Source organism: Rhineura floridana, chromosome 2 (genome assembly GCF_030035675.1).
Source record: "Rhineura floridana isolate rRhiFlo1 chromosome 2, rRhiFlo1.hap2, whole genome shotgun sequence".
In the NCBI taxonomy this organism is placed as follows: Eukaryota; Metazoa; Chordata; class Lepidosauria; order Squamata; family Rhineuridae; genus Rhineura; species Rhineura floridana.
This window is the reverse complement of record NC_084481.1, coordinates 1,442,996-1,457,903: the sequence shown is the minus strand read 5'-3', so window position 1 is coordinate 1,457,903 and position 14,908 is coordinate 1,442,996. Positions and strand designations below refer to the sequence as shown.

At 39.9% G+C, this 14,908-nt stretch overlaps 1 protein-coding gene across 2 annotated transcripts in view; it reads left to right on the top strand.

Moving 5' to 3' along the window:
• Positions 1 to 14,908, top strand: part of COL4A2 (collagen type IV alpha 2 chain) — a 305,291-nt gene that overhangs the window by 176,876 nt on the left and 113,507 nt on the right. For both annotated transcript variants that reach the window (XM_061607561.1, XM_061607560.1), the window contains 3 exons: positions 2,569 to 2,724; positions 9,970 to 10,062; positions 14,577 to 14,740. In XM_061607561.1, coding sequence (XP_061463545.1) covers positions 2,569 to 2,724; positions 9,970 to 10,062; positions 14,577 to 14,740 — 413 coding nt within the window. The remainder of the gene's footprint in view (positions 1 to 2,568; positions 2,725 to 9,969; positions 10,063 to 14,576; positions 14,741 to 14,908) is intronic.

The following is a 14,908-nucleotide window of genomic DNA, read 5'->3' as shown; positions in this document are numbered from 1 at the left end:
ACTCCTTCTTGCAATAGCTTTTCTTTTCTGCATCTCTCTCTCTCTCTCTTTCTCTCTTTCTCCACACACCCCTCCTAATATCCCCATGTTTCCATCTCTTGAAGTTTGCAAATAATTTACTGGGTTCTTGCACAGAAGTCAACAGAAGCTGTTTTGGACAAGAAAGGCATTCATTTTTTTGTTTGAATGGTATGCTCCAAGCAAATGTGGTTGATACTTAATGTATCATGCTTAATGATGTCACTAGGGCCCACCCCATGACATCACTAGGGCCCGCCCTGTGACATCTCAGGTTTTGGGATGCTTCTGACCTGGCAACCCTAGGAGAGACGTATAGTTCCTATGTGACATACTGTCAAGCATTTCCTTATGAAAAGTTATGTTTATAGGTATTAATTTCATTTTTAAAGTGAAACTTCTCTTAATTGCTTTTCTGGCATGGCAAAGGAAACCAGGGTAGTGAGTTCCAGGAAGTAGCTGCCTCAGGAGAACTGAACTCACAGTTCACGAGCTTACTAAAACATTGTACCTGTGCAATGAAGCTTTTCCACGCATGTACACTTTGTATGCTAGAGGACTCACCTTTGGTTCATCTACAGCTGTGTGGGAAAATCCATTCTCAACTTTGACACGTGTGCTGACACCATACAGATGTTCAACACTTCATTACAGAAAAACAAACTTCGTAATCTTGGCTTTCGAAAGTAGCATATCCAAAGGAATTTCAAGTGAACAGTTCCTCTGCAAGTTTGTAGAGAAATCAGGGCACATTAGACAGTTCAGATCATTATGGTAGGATGACTTGCAAGATATACATTTACTTTCTAGTCACTGTTATTTAGTTTACACAACTATTTTGCATGTGGAAAATACTGTATTTAAATTGATTTGCTTTTTTGTAAACTTCACAAGTCATAGTTCCTTGTTCAATTTAAATACATAAATTGGGTTTTTTGTTGTCGTTACCTATTAAAACTTCCCCCCAGAAACATCTTTTATAGTGACCAGTGCCTCAACCCTTCTGTCCCCCCAATTTTTGTCTTTGCCCCCCCCCAATAAAAATTGTCTCGTTACCCCCCTGTCTACCAGCAAATCTCACACACACCATTTTGGTATTACATAAGTTTGGATGAGAAAAGTTAAATAAGGTGCATTATTATTTTTCAACTTTTTAACAAACTGAGGAAGAAAAGCCCCCCAGACATGCACACAGACAATATTCCAGCTCCCCATTGCCTGGGTAAGTTAGTAAGGTCTCATGAGGCTACCTGGGCCTGGAGAGCCAGCTCACACCTCTCTGCTTCTTCTCAGGTCCTGCCCTGGACTAGGCAGGGCTGCTGCACAGTCTATGCCCAAAAGCCTAGGCCCACCCATGAGATGTACTAATAACACCCACCACCTCCAGAGGCTGCCTGAGCACTTCCCCCTGGGAAGGGAGAGATGCTCTGCAGTGGATAATAATACTGTCCTTCCTGCCTTTCCTTCCCCCAGTTGCAAACCCTTTTGCTTGCCAACTCCCTTCCTCATCCATCCAGATTTGTGTTCATTTCATTCACACTTTCAACTCTTATGTTTGCTGTGTTCACATTCCCTTGGTAAGTTTGCCCTGCCCCTCTCTTTAGATACCTAAACTATATTTCTAAATGCTCAACTGAAGTTTTAAGTTACTGCAATACTAGAAATTTAGGAACTAAAGGAAAATTTTGCTAGGCAGAATTATCATTTGGGGGGACAAAGCCCTCATTGCCCCCCCATGCCATACCCCTGCCTCTGTGTGTGTTTATTTTTAATGTTGCGTTAGGTTACTTAGGTGTGCAGCAGCCAAGGCCAGTACCTTGTAGTCAGTCTTCCAAACTCTGGTCTAGGTTTTGTCACCACTGCTTATATTCCAGTCTAATTCCCATAGTTTCCGAAGACCTTCCGCCATTCCCAAATCATTACTCACCAAAAGGTGATAGAATTTGGACAGTAGTCTCTTATGCACACTCTCTAGAGAGGAGAGGAGATGTTTAAAAGGGATGATGCTTTAATATGGGGTTGCCAAATGAACTTGCCCACTTGGTACCAGGCTAACCATGAAATACCTGAGTCAACTGAGTTTTCTACATATCTTTGGGACATGGTGTCCATGCAGTTTGTAGTAGCTAACCAGTTTGGTTTTTTTAAAACTTTCTGAATTGGCAGTTCAAGCCACAAAGCCGTTTTTACTTGCTGGCTTCCATTTGTTCAAATATTACATATTCATTTAGATTGGCTTTTGTGGGTCTTTGCTAATTCCGCCAAAGAAGCAAGGTGTTGGCATTTTTTAAGATAAACTTGCCCAATGCAATCTGTGGTGCATGACAGCATGATACTTCTGTCAACATGCATGTAAGTCAAGCAGATCTGTATTCAAGTATTCAGATGAAAAGTTACACTATTCTTATTACTATGCTGATCAGAATTTTAGTGTTTGCGGGTTTTCATCAGGCATCTGAAGTACATATTTGTGTGTATCCCTGCAGCCTGACATGTGTTATCAATGTATTTCTCCAGGACCTTCTTAAAATCATGTTTTCTCCATTTCAGATGGCTTTGTTGGAAGAGGTTTGCCTGGAGAGATGGGGCCCAAAGGGCTGATTGGTGATCCAGGTTTCCCAGCTATTCATCCAGGTCCTCCAGGTTTTGATGGTGAACCTGGATTACCTGGTTTTCCTGGTTCCCCCGGCCTTCCAGGAAGTCCAGGTAAGAAGCCAGAACATTTGTAAACAATTAACATGTTTAGAAAAACTTACGTGATTGTACTTAAAATAAGTTTCCTTGTTTTAAGGTACTCTGAAACAATTGAAATTTTAAACTTTCCACTGGGTAATGGATCCTAAAGCTTTAAGTAGCTTTAGACATCTATTTTAATTTCTTTGTTTCTTTCTGTTAGTTAACCTGACTGCTATTTATCCAGATGCTATTGAATTGGGACTGAGAGATCTTGGAATTTGTTGGGTAATGTCATGTGGTAGCACATGTGTTTGCCACAGTGTAAGTTGACACATGGCAGGAAACCAGAACTAGAACTGGGTTTTTGTTACATGCATGTGCTGCAGTCCTATGGGTATTCGTATAGAGTGTATGTTTACCTGGAAAACATTATATGGGATAGCTCTGTCTATATATTTGAGGGTGACAAGTTAGCTGCACGTCCACTGTGTATTGTATCCAGAACAGGTGTGGAAAATCTTCAGCCCTCCAGAGCTTTATATAGCAACATCTGAAGGGTCAAATGCTGTTTACACCTGATCCAGAGTCATGCTTTTCCTCAGTCTTTTACAGATATGAGATATATACAATTGAGCAGCAATGTGAGTGGTAAAGCAGAGCCGTGGAGCTACTGTCTTGACACTGCTACTTACTTACTTGCTTATTTATTTATTTAATATCCTGCCCTTCCTCCCAGAAGAAGCCCAGGGTAGTGAACAAACACATTAAAAGCACTTTAAAACATCTTAAAAACAAACGACTTTAAGACATATTAAAACAAAACAACTTTGAAAAACAACGTTAAAAACATATTAAAAAGCACAGATGCAGACTGGCATAAGATCGCTACTTAAAAGGCTTGTTGAAAGAGGAAGGTGCCAAAAATATAACATTTAAGGGGAGGGAATTCCAAAGTGTTGGTGCTACAAGACCAAAGGTCCGCTTCTTATGTTGTGTGGAGTGGACTTCCTGATAAGATGGTATCAGCAGGAGGTCCTCACCTGTAGAGCGCAGTGATCGACTGAGTATATGAGGAGTAAGACAATCTTTCAGGTATCCTGGTCCCAAGCTGCATAGGGCTTTGTACACCAAAACTAGAATCTTAAACTTGGTCCGGTACTTACCTGGATGGGGCTGGGATGGCAGCGAGGTCAGGGCTGTGCAGGTGAACCAGTGGGACTGCCAGACTGGGGGTGGAACACACCCAAGTGTGGAAGAATGGTTAGCAAAAATTTGGAAGGTAGCAATAATGTATAAACTTACAGACTTGATTAAGCTGAGAGATGCTAGACAAAAGAAAGAACATTTTAAAGATAAGTAGGATCCTCTAATTTATGAAGAATAAATATAAATGTGGTTTAATATAATAGCTTCTCTATGTAGTAAAATGTTAATATATGTATATTATAAGTATTTATAATGTGTATTTTGTTATTTGGTGTAATGACATTTAATAAAGTTTAATTTAATTTTAAAAAAGAAACAAAAGATCGGTGCTGTTGTGAGGGCAGCTCCATCCCACCACATGCGCTGCGACTGACAATTCATGAACAGATTTACGATTAAACTAGCTAGGACAGAGCTAAATTTTTTTGTAAAAAGGAATTTTCTGACAAGCTTTTGAACATTTTTGAACTCTTCCTGAACTGTTGGACAATTCTAGTCCTCTCCTAAATAATATTTGTCAACATGCCCTCCCCAGGTTGGTCTTCCATTTTTGGGAACATAACTATGAATGCAGTCTTAATATTGTTTTTAACATTGCTGAAGAAAGCCATGTGCTTGACTCCTACTCCTTCCAGTCCTCCACTCTTAGCGTATTGCTTCCTTCATCCACCAATTTCAACTAACAATAGATTTTTATTCAACGTTACATGAGTGGAAATTTCTCAGAAGACAGTTTTCTGAGAAAAGCTGCTGGAGAATTTCATCTCCCTATGCAATATCTATCCATATAAGAGAGAGAAATGCCAGACGTCCAAGCTGAATTTAGAAAGGGAAGAGACACCACAGATCATATAGCAAACATACGTTGGATAATGGAACAGACCAAGGAATTTCAGAAGGAAATCACCCTGTGCTTTATAGACTACAGCAAAGCCTTAGATTGTGTAGATCATGAAAAACTATGGAATGCTTGAAAAGAAATGGGGGTGCCACAGCATCTGATTGTCCTGATGCGCAACCTATACTCTGGACAAGAGGCTACTGTAAGGACAGAATATGGAGAAACCGATTGGTTCCCAGCCAGAAAGGGTGTGAGACGGGTGCATTTTATCATCCTATTTGTTTAATCTATACGCAGAACATATCATACAGAAAGTGGGATTGGACCAAGATGAAGGAGGTGTGAAAATTGGAGGGAGAAACATCAATAATTTAAGATATGCAGATGATACCATACTACCAGCAGAAACCAGTAATGATTTGAAACGAATGCTGATGAAAGTTAAAGAGGAAAGCACAAAAGCAGGACTACAGCTGAACATCAAGAAGACTAAAGTAATGACAACAGAAGATTTATGTAACTTTACAGTTGACAATGAGGACATCGAACTTATCAAGGATTATCAATACCTTGGCACAATCATTAACCAAAATGGAGACAATAGTGAAGAAATCAGAAGAAGGCTAGGACTGGGTAGGGCAGCTGTGAGAGAACTAGAAATGGTCCTCAAATGCAAAGATGTATCGCTGAACACTAAAGTCAGGATCGTTCAGATCATGGTATTCCTGATCTCTATGTATGGGTGTCAAAGTTGGACAGTGAAAAAAGCAGATAAGAGAAAAATCAACGCATTTGAAATGTGGTGTTGGAGGAGAGCTTTGTGCATACCATGGACTATGAAAGACAAATAATTGGGTGTTAGAACAAATTAACCACAACTATCATTAGAAGCTAAAATGATGAAACTGTGGTTATCACACTTTGGACCCATCATGAGAAGACATGATTCACTAGAAAAGACCATAATGCTGAGAAAAACAGAAGGGAGTAGAAAAAGAGGAAGGCCAAACAAGAGATGGATTGATTCCATAAAGGAAGCCACAGACCTGAACTTACAAGATCTGAACAGGGTGGTTCACGACAGATGCTGTTGGAGGTCGCTGATTCATAGGGTCGCCATAAGTTGTAGTCGACTTGAAGGCACATAACAACAAATATCCAAGAATATTTGGCAAAATTTCCTCCTCCAAGTTTGGTGCCCATGAATAGCATAGAGAATTTTGGGAGGCCATTTTTGCTGAGCTTACATTAAATCTTTTGAGAGAAAAATTGCCTGCCTGCTGCTATTGTTTGCGTCAGACGAAAGAAGATGGAGAAAAGGCAGAGTTAGAAATGACAGCTATTTGGGACCTTGAAAGGAGTACTGTAGAACGGTCACACACATTCCCTTTTGGTGTCACACTTTGGTCACTGGTAAAATTAGTTTTGCAGGTTTTAAAAGCGCTTCAAGATGTACCCTGGAAAAATCAAAATTAGGGATGCTCCCCAATTTCTCCCTGATGGAAGTTTACCTCAGAATTAACTATTCTGATGTGCCTTTGTCCTGGTCATGGAATAACACTGTATGCATTAGGTTTATCACAGTTTATTTCATGTTTTTTCACCAGAGATACACATTATGCTGCATCTTAGCATACCCTTCTCTTGTCAGAGAGTGGCACAACACAACAGTTTTTCATGTATATCCCTTCCACATTCATCAACATACAGACAGCCATTTCTCACATTAACCTCTCCCATCCCTCTCGCCTCAAGTCTGTACTCTCATAAGGTGTCAAGGAAGGGAGAATGGTCTACAACTCTCAGTACCCAAGCATTACCTCCTGTGCTCTCTGTCAAAAACATGCATACAGATGAACTTTGTGGTTTTAAGGCTGCCATCCAGGCTGCAGTAAAAGACCTGTCTGAGTACTGAGAAAGCTGAGTCCAAGGGCATATCCCTGTCCACCAGGCCCTGTCTAGCCCCAGTCTCAGAGCTTGTCCCTCAGCCTGAGCAACTTGCCTCAACAGAGAGGACTTTGCTTGACTGACCTTCTGTTCCCTTTCCCTGCCACTGCCCCTTCAAATGTTCAGTTGTTCCCTTTGTGACTGGCCATCATAGGAGTTTTCTTAAGGAAAATGTAGAACTGCTCCATGTGATTTGATCTCGATTTGCACACAAGTGCACACTGCTGTAACACATCAGCGCATTCTCCTTGTGTGTGCATGCACTTTCTTATAATCACAATTCATGACATTTGGAAGTCTACACAGAATGGGAAAAATCCAAAGAACTGGGGATTTGAGTGCGCTAATGTAGGAGAAAAGAAGTACCTTAGGCCGTGGAGAGTTTTACTCACTGCTGATCTAACTTGTCTCTTCCTAATTCTGTTAGGCCCAGGAATGACTCCTGTGGTTAGTGAAGGGTAGCATGTTCTTTTCAAAAAATATTTTCCAGAACCTCATATGCTCTCAAAGCTTTTTGTCACAGTATTTTCAGGTTCTATATAGCATGTATCAAATTTTTAGAAAGCCTACAGAACTTTAGAATTTGTATTCTATACTTCTGAGGACAAAGGCCACCAGGAACTCCATCCGTGAGAGGAAAACCAAGATATTTCTGGGATTAGAGCACTATAAAACAAAAAACCTAATGATGTGTCTTGCAACATGTTTGTAATTTATTTCCTCTTAATCTCTCTTCATTTTATTACCTATTAAGAACTGCATAACATTCCCATGAGAACTGTACAAATCTGGTTTAGAAATTCCATATAGCATAGAGCAGCACATTAGGAAAATACCTGTTTCATGCTGACACTGAACATCTTATCCATGAGGAGAGAAAATTATTACTAGATCAATTTCTGTTCTTCTTGTAGGTAAGAGTTCTTTCTGCCCACCCTGCATATGTTGTTTCTAGATTTTTTAAGTGCTATATGTTTTGAACATCACCTGACTTTTATCTCTTTTGTAAATTGTGTTGTACGCTACCTTGATATATTGTATGAGGGGCTGTCTATAAATGTTTTATTTATGAATGAATGAACTGACTTACATTGCATTTAAACAGATTGATGACAGAGATATCTCTCAATCTGGAAATAATGGGCATTACTTAGACTTAGTATTTGGGGTAAGGTTAATACACAAGATGAATATTTTGCCACGGACAATTTATGTGGTTCATGTTATTCCATTATCTGTGCATTTTTGAAAATTTGATGCAGCACTTTGAAAGTTTTCTTGGAGGACTTTTTCATCTCGTTTTTTCACTTTAAAAGATGCAGTTGTAAATATTGGAAGGAGGATTTAATTTTCCAGATCTTAGTTAACACTATAAGGCATTCCTTTTAGCTCGTATAAATTATCCCCGCATGGCTAATCTTGGAGATTATTATTTTGCACCCCTTTATGAATGGATGGCATTCAGATCTACATATCTCTATATGTATATTTCCACCTGCAATTTATTTATTTATTTATTACATTTATATACCACCCCATAGCCGAAGCTCTCTGGGCGGTTTACAGCAATTAAATTTCAGCAGCTAGGAAGGTGTGGCATGTAAAGTCTTGTCATTTCCATTTATACTTTGGCCCATATGCTCATGCTAAATTAACGCAGACTTGAAAACAGAGAGGCAACTCGTTTTGTGGAAGTGGGCCGATAATTGGATTTATATATTAGATCACTTAATGGGATCGGCTGGAGGATCGTAGTCATTTCCATTTACCTATCATTGCTGAGTGACAATAACTTCAGTGACAACACTTTTTGGGTGTCTATTTATGGGCTGTCAGTGCTTCTGCAAGTGAGGGAATTGACACTTGAATTGAATTGAAACTTTATTTTTACAACGCCCTTTTTCCAAACTGGAACTCAGGGCAGCTTACAAATAAAACTACATGTAGTTAAAAACATAGAAAAACATACAATTAAAATACAATTAAACTATGCACAACCTTAAAACCGTAAAAGGCACTTAAAAATCTAAAAACAATTTAAAATAATACAGATAATAATGTAAAACAGTAAAACAAGTCTTGTAAAGCCCAATTCTAAACACCTTCTATCCCAAAGGTCTGTCGGAATAAAAAAGTCTTTACTTGCCAACGGAAGGATGGCAAGGAGGGGGCCATTTGTGCCTCCATAGGAAGGGAGTTCCAGAACCTAGGAGCAGCCACCGAAAAGTCCCTATCTCGCGTCCCCACCAATCATATTTGCGAGGGTGTTGGGACTGAGAGAAGGGCCTCTCCTGAAGATCTCAGGGCCCGGACAGGCTCGTATAGGGAGATACAAATAGCCTGGACCTGGGCCATATAGGGCTTTAAAGGTCAAAACCAGCACTTTGAATTGTGACCGGAAACAAACTAGCAGCTAGTGGAGCTGTTGTAACAAGGGAGTTGTATGGTCCCTGTAACCAGCCCCTGTTAATATTCTGGCTGCAGCTCTTTCTACCAGTTTAAGTTTCCGAACAGTCTTCAAAGGCAGCCCCACGTAGAGCGGTTACAGTAGTCTAGTAGGGAATAATTGGGTCTTTGCAGAAAGCTAAGCCCATTATAGTTTTTTTATAAAGGTTTATTGGAATGTTGTAAAATTGGATGTTCAGTATCTTATGAATGAATGGGATAGAAAGTTTGAGCTAAATGGAACACTCTTTCAACTGAAAGTTGCTTTTGCATCTATATGTAGTATTTCTTTCGGTTTCAGTTGAAATTGATTCAACAAAAATTGATATTCCCGGTACACTGAACTCCACAGTGCCTTTATAGGAAGGAATTGGCTGGTTTGAACAGATGTTAATGCTGATAATGCCTCTTTGAGTTTTTTTTGTTTCTGGTCAGAAATTATTGTTTGTATTAAATTTGTTTGGGGAAAATCCTTAATACTTTTTAATTATATTCCTGTGATGTGGGGACTAACAAGTGGACAAAAGTGGATCCTGGGAGCCCTTATGGTTGCAACGAGACTTCTGCTGCAAGGCTGGAAGGATAAACACCCACTATCTACTACTCGGCGGTCTGAAGACCTCACTGCCCTTTCAGTGTTTGAATGCATAGCTAATGATCATCAGTCTTGTTTGGATACTTATCTGAACATACGGACAGCTTATATTAATCTATATAAGTCAGCACTGTTTTATTATTTTATTGTTAAAGTGACATGATAATGTTTCTTTATTTTTGTTACATTTGCAATAAAACATATATATTGAAACAAATATTCTAATTACCTTATTCTACAGATTATTCTGTTGGAGTGAAGGGACTTCCAGGGGTTCCTGGTCCTGCAGGAAACCAAGGTTACCCAGGGCCACGAGGACAAAAGGGAGTGAAAGGTAAGAGTGCATCCAGACTGGTGCTTTAATGTGTTTTCTGATACTGATTGTCATGCAAGGAAGAAGCTTAATCTGTCCTATAACCTAAGACCTGTTGTCTTTTCTTCTTGATTAGAAGTTTGGTACTGTCCCTATCTCATTGGTCCTCATTTTAAACCTTTTTTTTTAAAAAACATTTTTTGGGGAGGCGGTGATTTATACTTTTTTTAACCTATTAAATCATTCATCTAGGCACCATGCTGATTTTAACTGCTATATTCTTTTAAGATACCTGGGGGCTCAACTACCTGAAAAAAAACCCTTTTCTCTGGATACCATCCTGCCTGTGATCTGAGATCAACCAGAGAAGTCCTGCTAGTTGCTCCATCATCGAGGGATATTTGGTTAACTTGTACCTGGTGTAGTCTTTTTTGGCAGTGACACCTTGGCTGTAGAATGAGCTCCCTCTTGGGATTAGGCAGACTACACAGAGCAGGTCCCAGTGACCGTGGAAAGGATTTTTATTTCACTGTGCCTTTAAGTATTAATAGTAGCTGGTAGCTATCCTGTTTTTCAGATGTGGGAAATATTGTGAGTAAGGCACTTGGATTTACTGGTTTAAGAGTTTTGTGGCTAATGGTTATATTTCTTTTTTATGCTATTTCATGTTGTAATCTGCCATGTGACCTTAAGGTGAAGGGTGAGATATAAATTTTAATATTAAATGAAAGCTGTGGCTGAAATGAGCAACTGCATAATCCAGAACCAATCAACCCTGGAAATCCCAATCCTATTCACTAATAGGCAAAAAACCTTGTGGTTTAAGAATGTACATATAACCCACAGATATTTCTATAAAAACTTTAAAAAGCAGGAAAATTGGGCAGCTATAGTGAATGCACCAGGGGAGCAGGAGACCTGGCCTCCTCTCTGAGATATTGTACTGCCCTGCAAATTGGTCAAAATGCAAACACAATTTGGGTTGGTCTTTCACAGTCCAATCCACGTGCTGTGTAGCTTGGAAGAATTTGGTCACATGTGCCTCTGAGCATACGGTGAGTGGTGGCAATACCTGCCATCTTCAAAGATGGAGAATTATATTTTTATATGTTTCTTGATGTTTCTTACTTTGCTTCATTTCTGTTACTATTGTTTCTACAAACTAATCTAGAAAATTTTATTTATGACATTATTCATCGTAGAAACCTGTGCCAAATTTAGTTTTATTAATTTCAAAGCCTTTTTATTGGTCAGTGTCATATGATGGTGAAGACAGCCTTTTGTGTTTCAAATTGGAGGTTATGTTCTATTTCTATTTAGGGTGCATTAATAGTTGAATCTGAAACTGCAGTTTGATGTAAAATCAGACTGATTACAATATGTTGCTACTTCAGCAATGACTCTTAGCTGTTTGGAAAAAAGAGGATGCATGTTTTCAGCCTGCTATGTCTAAACCACTTCATGTAAGGCAAAGTGGGCATGGTCAATTAAAAACATAGAGCACACCTAGAATTTTACTAGAATATATTTCACCTCCCACTGTTTTATCTTCTGCAAACTGAGACACTCCTCATGTCCACTGAAGACTATTCTGCAGAATAGTCAGTGCCATTATTCCACAATTATTTTTGGAGTGTTTTTAGCGTAAATTTTGCAAAGTGTTGCTGTGCTTCGCATATTCACAGAAATAGAAGCAAAATAAACTTCACTAAAATTGCAAAGTAAATCAAACATATTTAAAGTGACTATCTGAACTATGTCAACTGTCTTAATAATGCTCCCTGCTAAAACAAGATCAGCACAGCACATGTCTTCTTTCTATTATTTGGGCTGATTGAAAGGTAGGGAAGGAGGGGAGTAGGATTGGAAGGGGATTGAAGGGAAGGGGCAAAAGAAGGGGGAGGGAAGGACAGGTTTGATCATTTGCATGCTTATTGAGTTCAATGGTATTTAATCCTGTGCAATCATGCTTAAGATAGGTAAAACTGACTATGTGAAGGAGGAGGGGAGGGGAGGGGAGGGGCAAGAGGGAGGGATAGGAGGGAGGAGAAGGGAGGGTGGGTTTGATCAATTGTATACTTTTTGAGTTCAGTGGGATTTATTTCTGTGCAATCATGCTTAGAAATGAACTGCCTTCAAGTCAGTCCCAATTTATGGCAACCCTATGAATAGAGTTTTCATGGTAAACGGTATTCAGAGGTGGTTTTACCATTGCCGCCTTCTGAGGCTGAGAGGCAGTGACTGGCCCAAGGTCTCCCAGTGAGCTTCATGGCTGTGTGGGGATTCGAACCCTGGTCCCCCAGGTCATAGTCCAACACTGACCCAGGGAAGGGGCAGGGAGGGGAGGAGGAGGGGAGGAGATTGGGTGGGTGGGCACTGGGCACAGGGGAAGCTCCTCTCCTTTCCAAAATGAAAACATTATGAACAGTATCATTGCTTTTCAGCGTTTCCCTCACCTTTTTATGCTACAGCAGGCACATGTAGCCTCCCACCCAAATTTAAACCAAAGCTGTCCCTGGCCACATCCACACCAGACCTGTATTTCACTTGGACAGTCTTGGCTTCTCTCAAAGAATCCTGTCAAGTGTAGTGAGTGAAGGGTGCTGAGAGTTGCTAGGAGATGCCCTGTTCCCCTCACAGACCTTCAATCAGAGTGGCTGACTGTTAAACCAGTCTGCCCACTGGAGCTCTGTCAGTGGAATAGGAGTCTCCTCTCAGCACTCTTCACAAACTACACTTCCCAGGATTCTCTGGGGGAAACCATGACTGTCTTACATTAAATCAAAGTCTGGGCTGAGTGTGGTCCCCTGATTAGCCTAGCCAAGCAGCTGTGAGTCTGGCTTTTAGAACACTGACAGTTGGTTCGTACTGAGCGTGCCTGACATTATCATTCAGTTCAATGCAAAATTTAATTAATTAATTAAAAATCAGCAAGGCATTTTTTAAACTTTTAAACTACAGAAGATGAAGGTCAGTATGGGGCAAGGTTGGTAACAGTATTACAGGTACTCTGTGAACATGGCTGATTTTTAATGAATTCCAAAATTATGAGAACTCTGACAGAAAAAAGTCCAAAGGGGGTCTGGGTTTTCCCCCCTCTCTTCTTACATTTTGAACTCTTGATTCCCTCTGACTATTTTGTTTATTGCCATGAAAATTTACAGGATTGTTAAGCAAGCATTTCTGAGTTCAGGACTATAAGGTTTGTAAGGTTTTGTTTTGAATTGAGCTCATGGGAAGCATCAGAATGGCAAGGGAGGGTATTTTCAATTTAACATTGTGGAATGTGAAAAATCCACGCTGACTATAGTATACAGCAACTCTCGTGGCTGTATAATATCAAGATTCCCTTTTTTGCAAGGGACAAACCTTTCCATATCCTGAATAGTATTTATTGCTGGGGACTGCACTGGAAGAATTACAACCAATTCAGCATTGTTATTATTGTTGTTTAAAGTAGAGAGCATGAAATGTGGTAAAGGGCTGACCTTTAGGCATAACAGATGAATGTGCATAAAAAATCCCAGCAACCCATCCCTGGAAAGCAGCAGGGAGGTCACGGTGATTTGCACCTGAGAGATGGAGAGGAAGAGATGTTCTTCCAGTTGCTGTTCCTCCCCCTCCCCTGACCTATCCATCTTGACAAAGTCTGGGATATTCAGCCGATATGTTTCCATAGATGCCACTTGTTAGAAGACGCTTCTTGATAGGGGACTACTCTGCAATGTACTGATTATTTTGTTGTTGTTTTAAATGTAGTCTGGAGGGCTAGAATTCCTCAAGAGGAGAGGTTAGTGTTCTAAGATTGGGGATTGGACAGAAGAAAGTTAATGGAGCCATAAAGACTGCTGAAACTCCCTTTAAAAAGTGACAAAGTTGCTGGGCACATCCTTTGTTATGGAAACTACAGGTAATATGGCTCAAGAAGTCTAGGAAATGGTTGGAGAAGTTAATTCTACCTTATTCCACCACCACCCCCAGCCAATATACTTGTGCATAAAAACAATTAAACTAAGTCTTACTCAGAGCAGACCTATTGAAAGTAATGAACCTAAGCTAGTCATGTCTATTAACTTCAATGAATCTACCCCGAGTATGGATAGCACTGAATACCACCCAACAGAAGTATTTTTGCGGAGTTGGACTGAGAGGGAGACAGAACGTGAGCTAAATTTTTGAGGGTCTGTAATCTGACAGCATGCAAGTATATAGGGGATCTCTCCTTAGGTCTGATGTGGACTTGGATTTGGCTCTCAGTATTTAACAGTACAATTTCAAATCAGCTTAATCTATATATTTAAAAACAAACGCAAATACCATTTTGTAATAAGCCTCCAGTGACCTCCTTCCAAACCAAACCAACCCTGGGTAAATGCTTTGTCCCTAGAACTCCTCAATACTTGGAGAAATGGGCTGAGTGTAAAAGGAGGATTATACTATAAATTCTACCCCTTTTACATGGAAAAATTATCCTGGAGATTTTTCATAATTTATAGGAACAAGATTGCCTTCTTCTTTGTGTATTTTTTTTGCAGGTGAGGCAGGAGATTGCGAATGTGCTGAAGGTACCGAAGGAAAAAGGGGTCCTGCTGGGCAGCCTGGTCCACCAGGTTTTCCAGGTCTAATGGGACAACTTGGGAGAAAAGGAGAAGCTGGAGATCAAGGCCAGCATGGAGTTCCTGGCTTTTCTGGTGCAAAAGTATGATATTCCGATAATATCTCCTATTTTCCATATTATTAAGCATGCTTGCTATGCCAATTTTTTTTGAAGATTCTTTATTTAGAAGATGTATGTATTGCTTTTCCACAAAAATGTTCTCAATGTAGTTTATATACTCAGGGCACAAGCATCGTTCCTGGGGCCCAA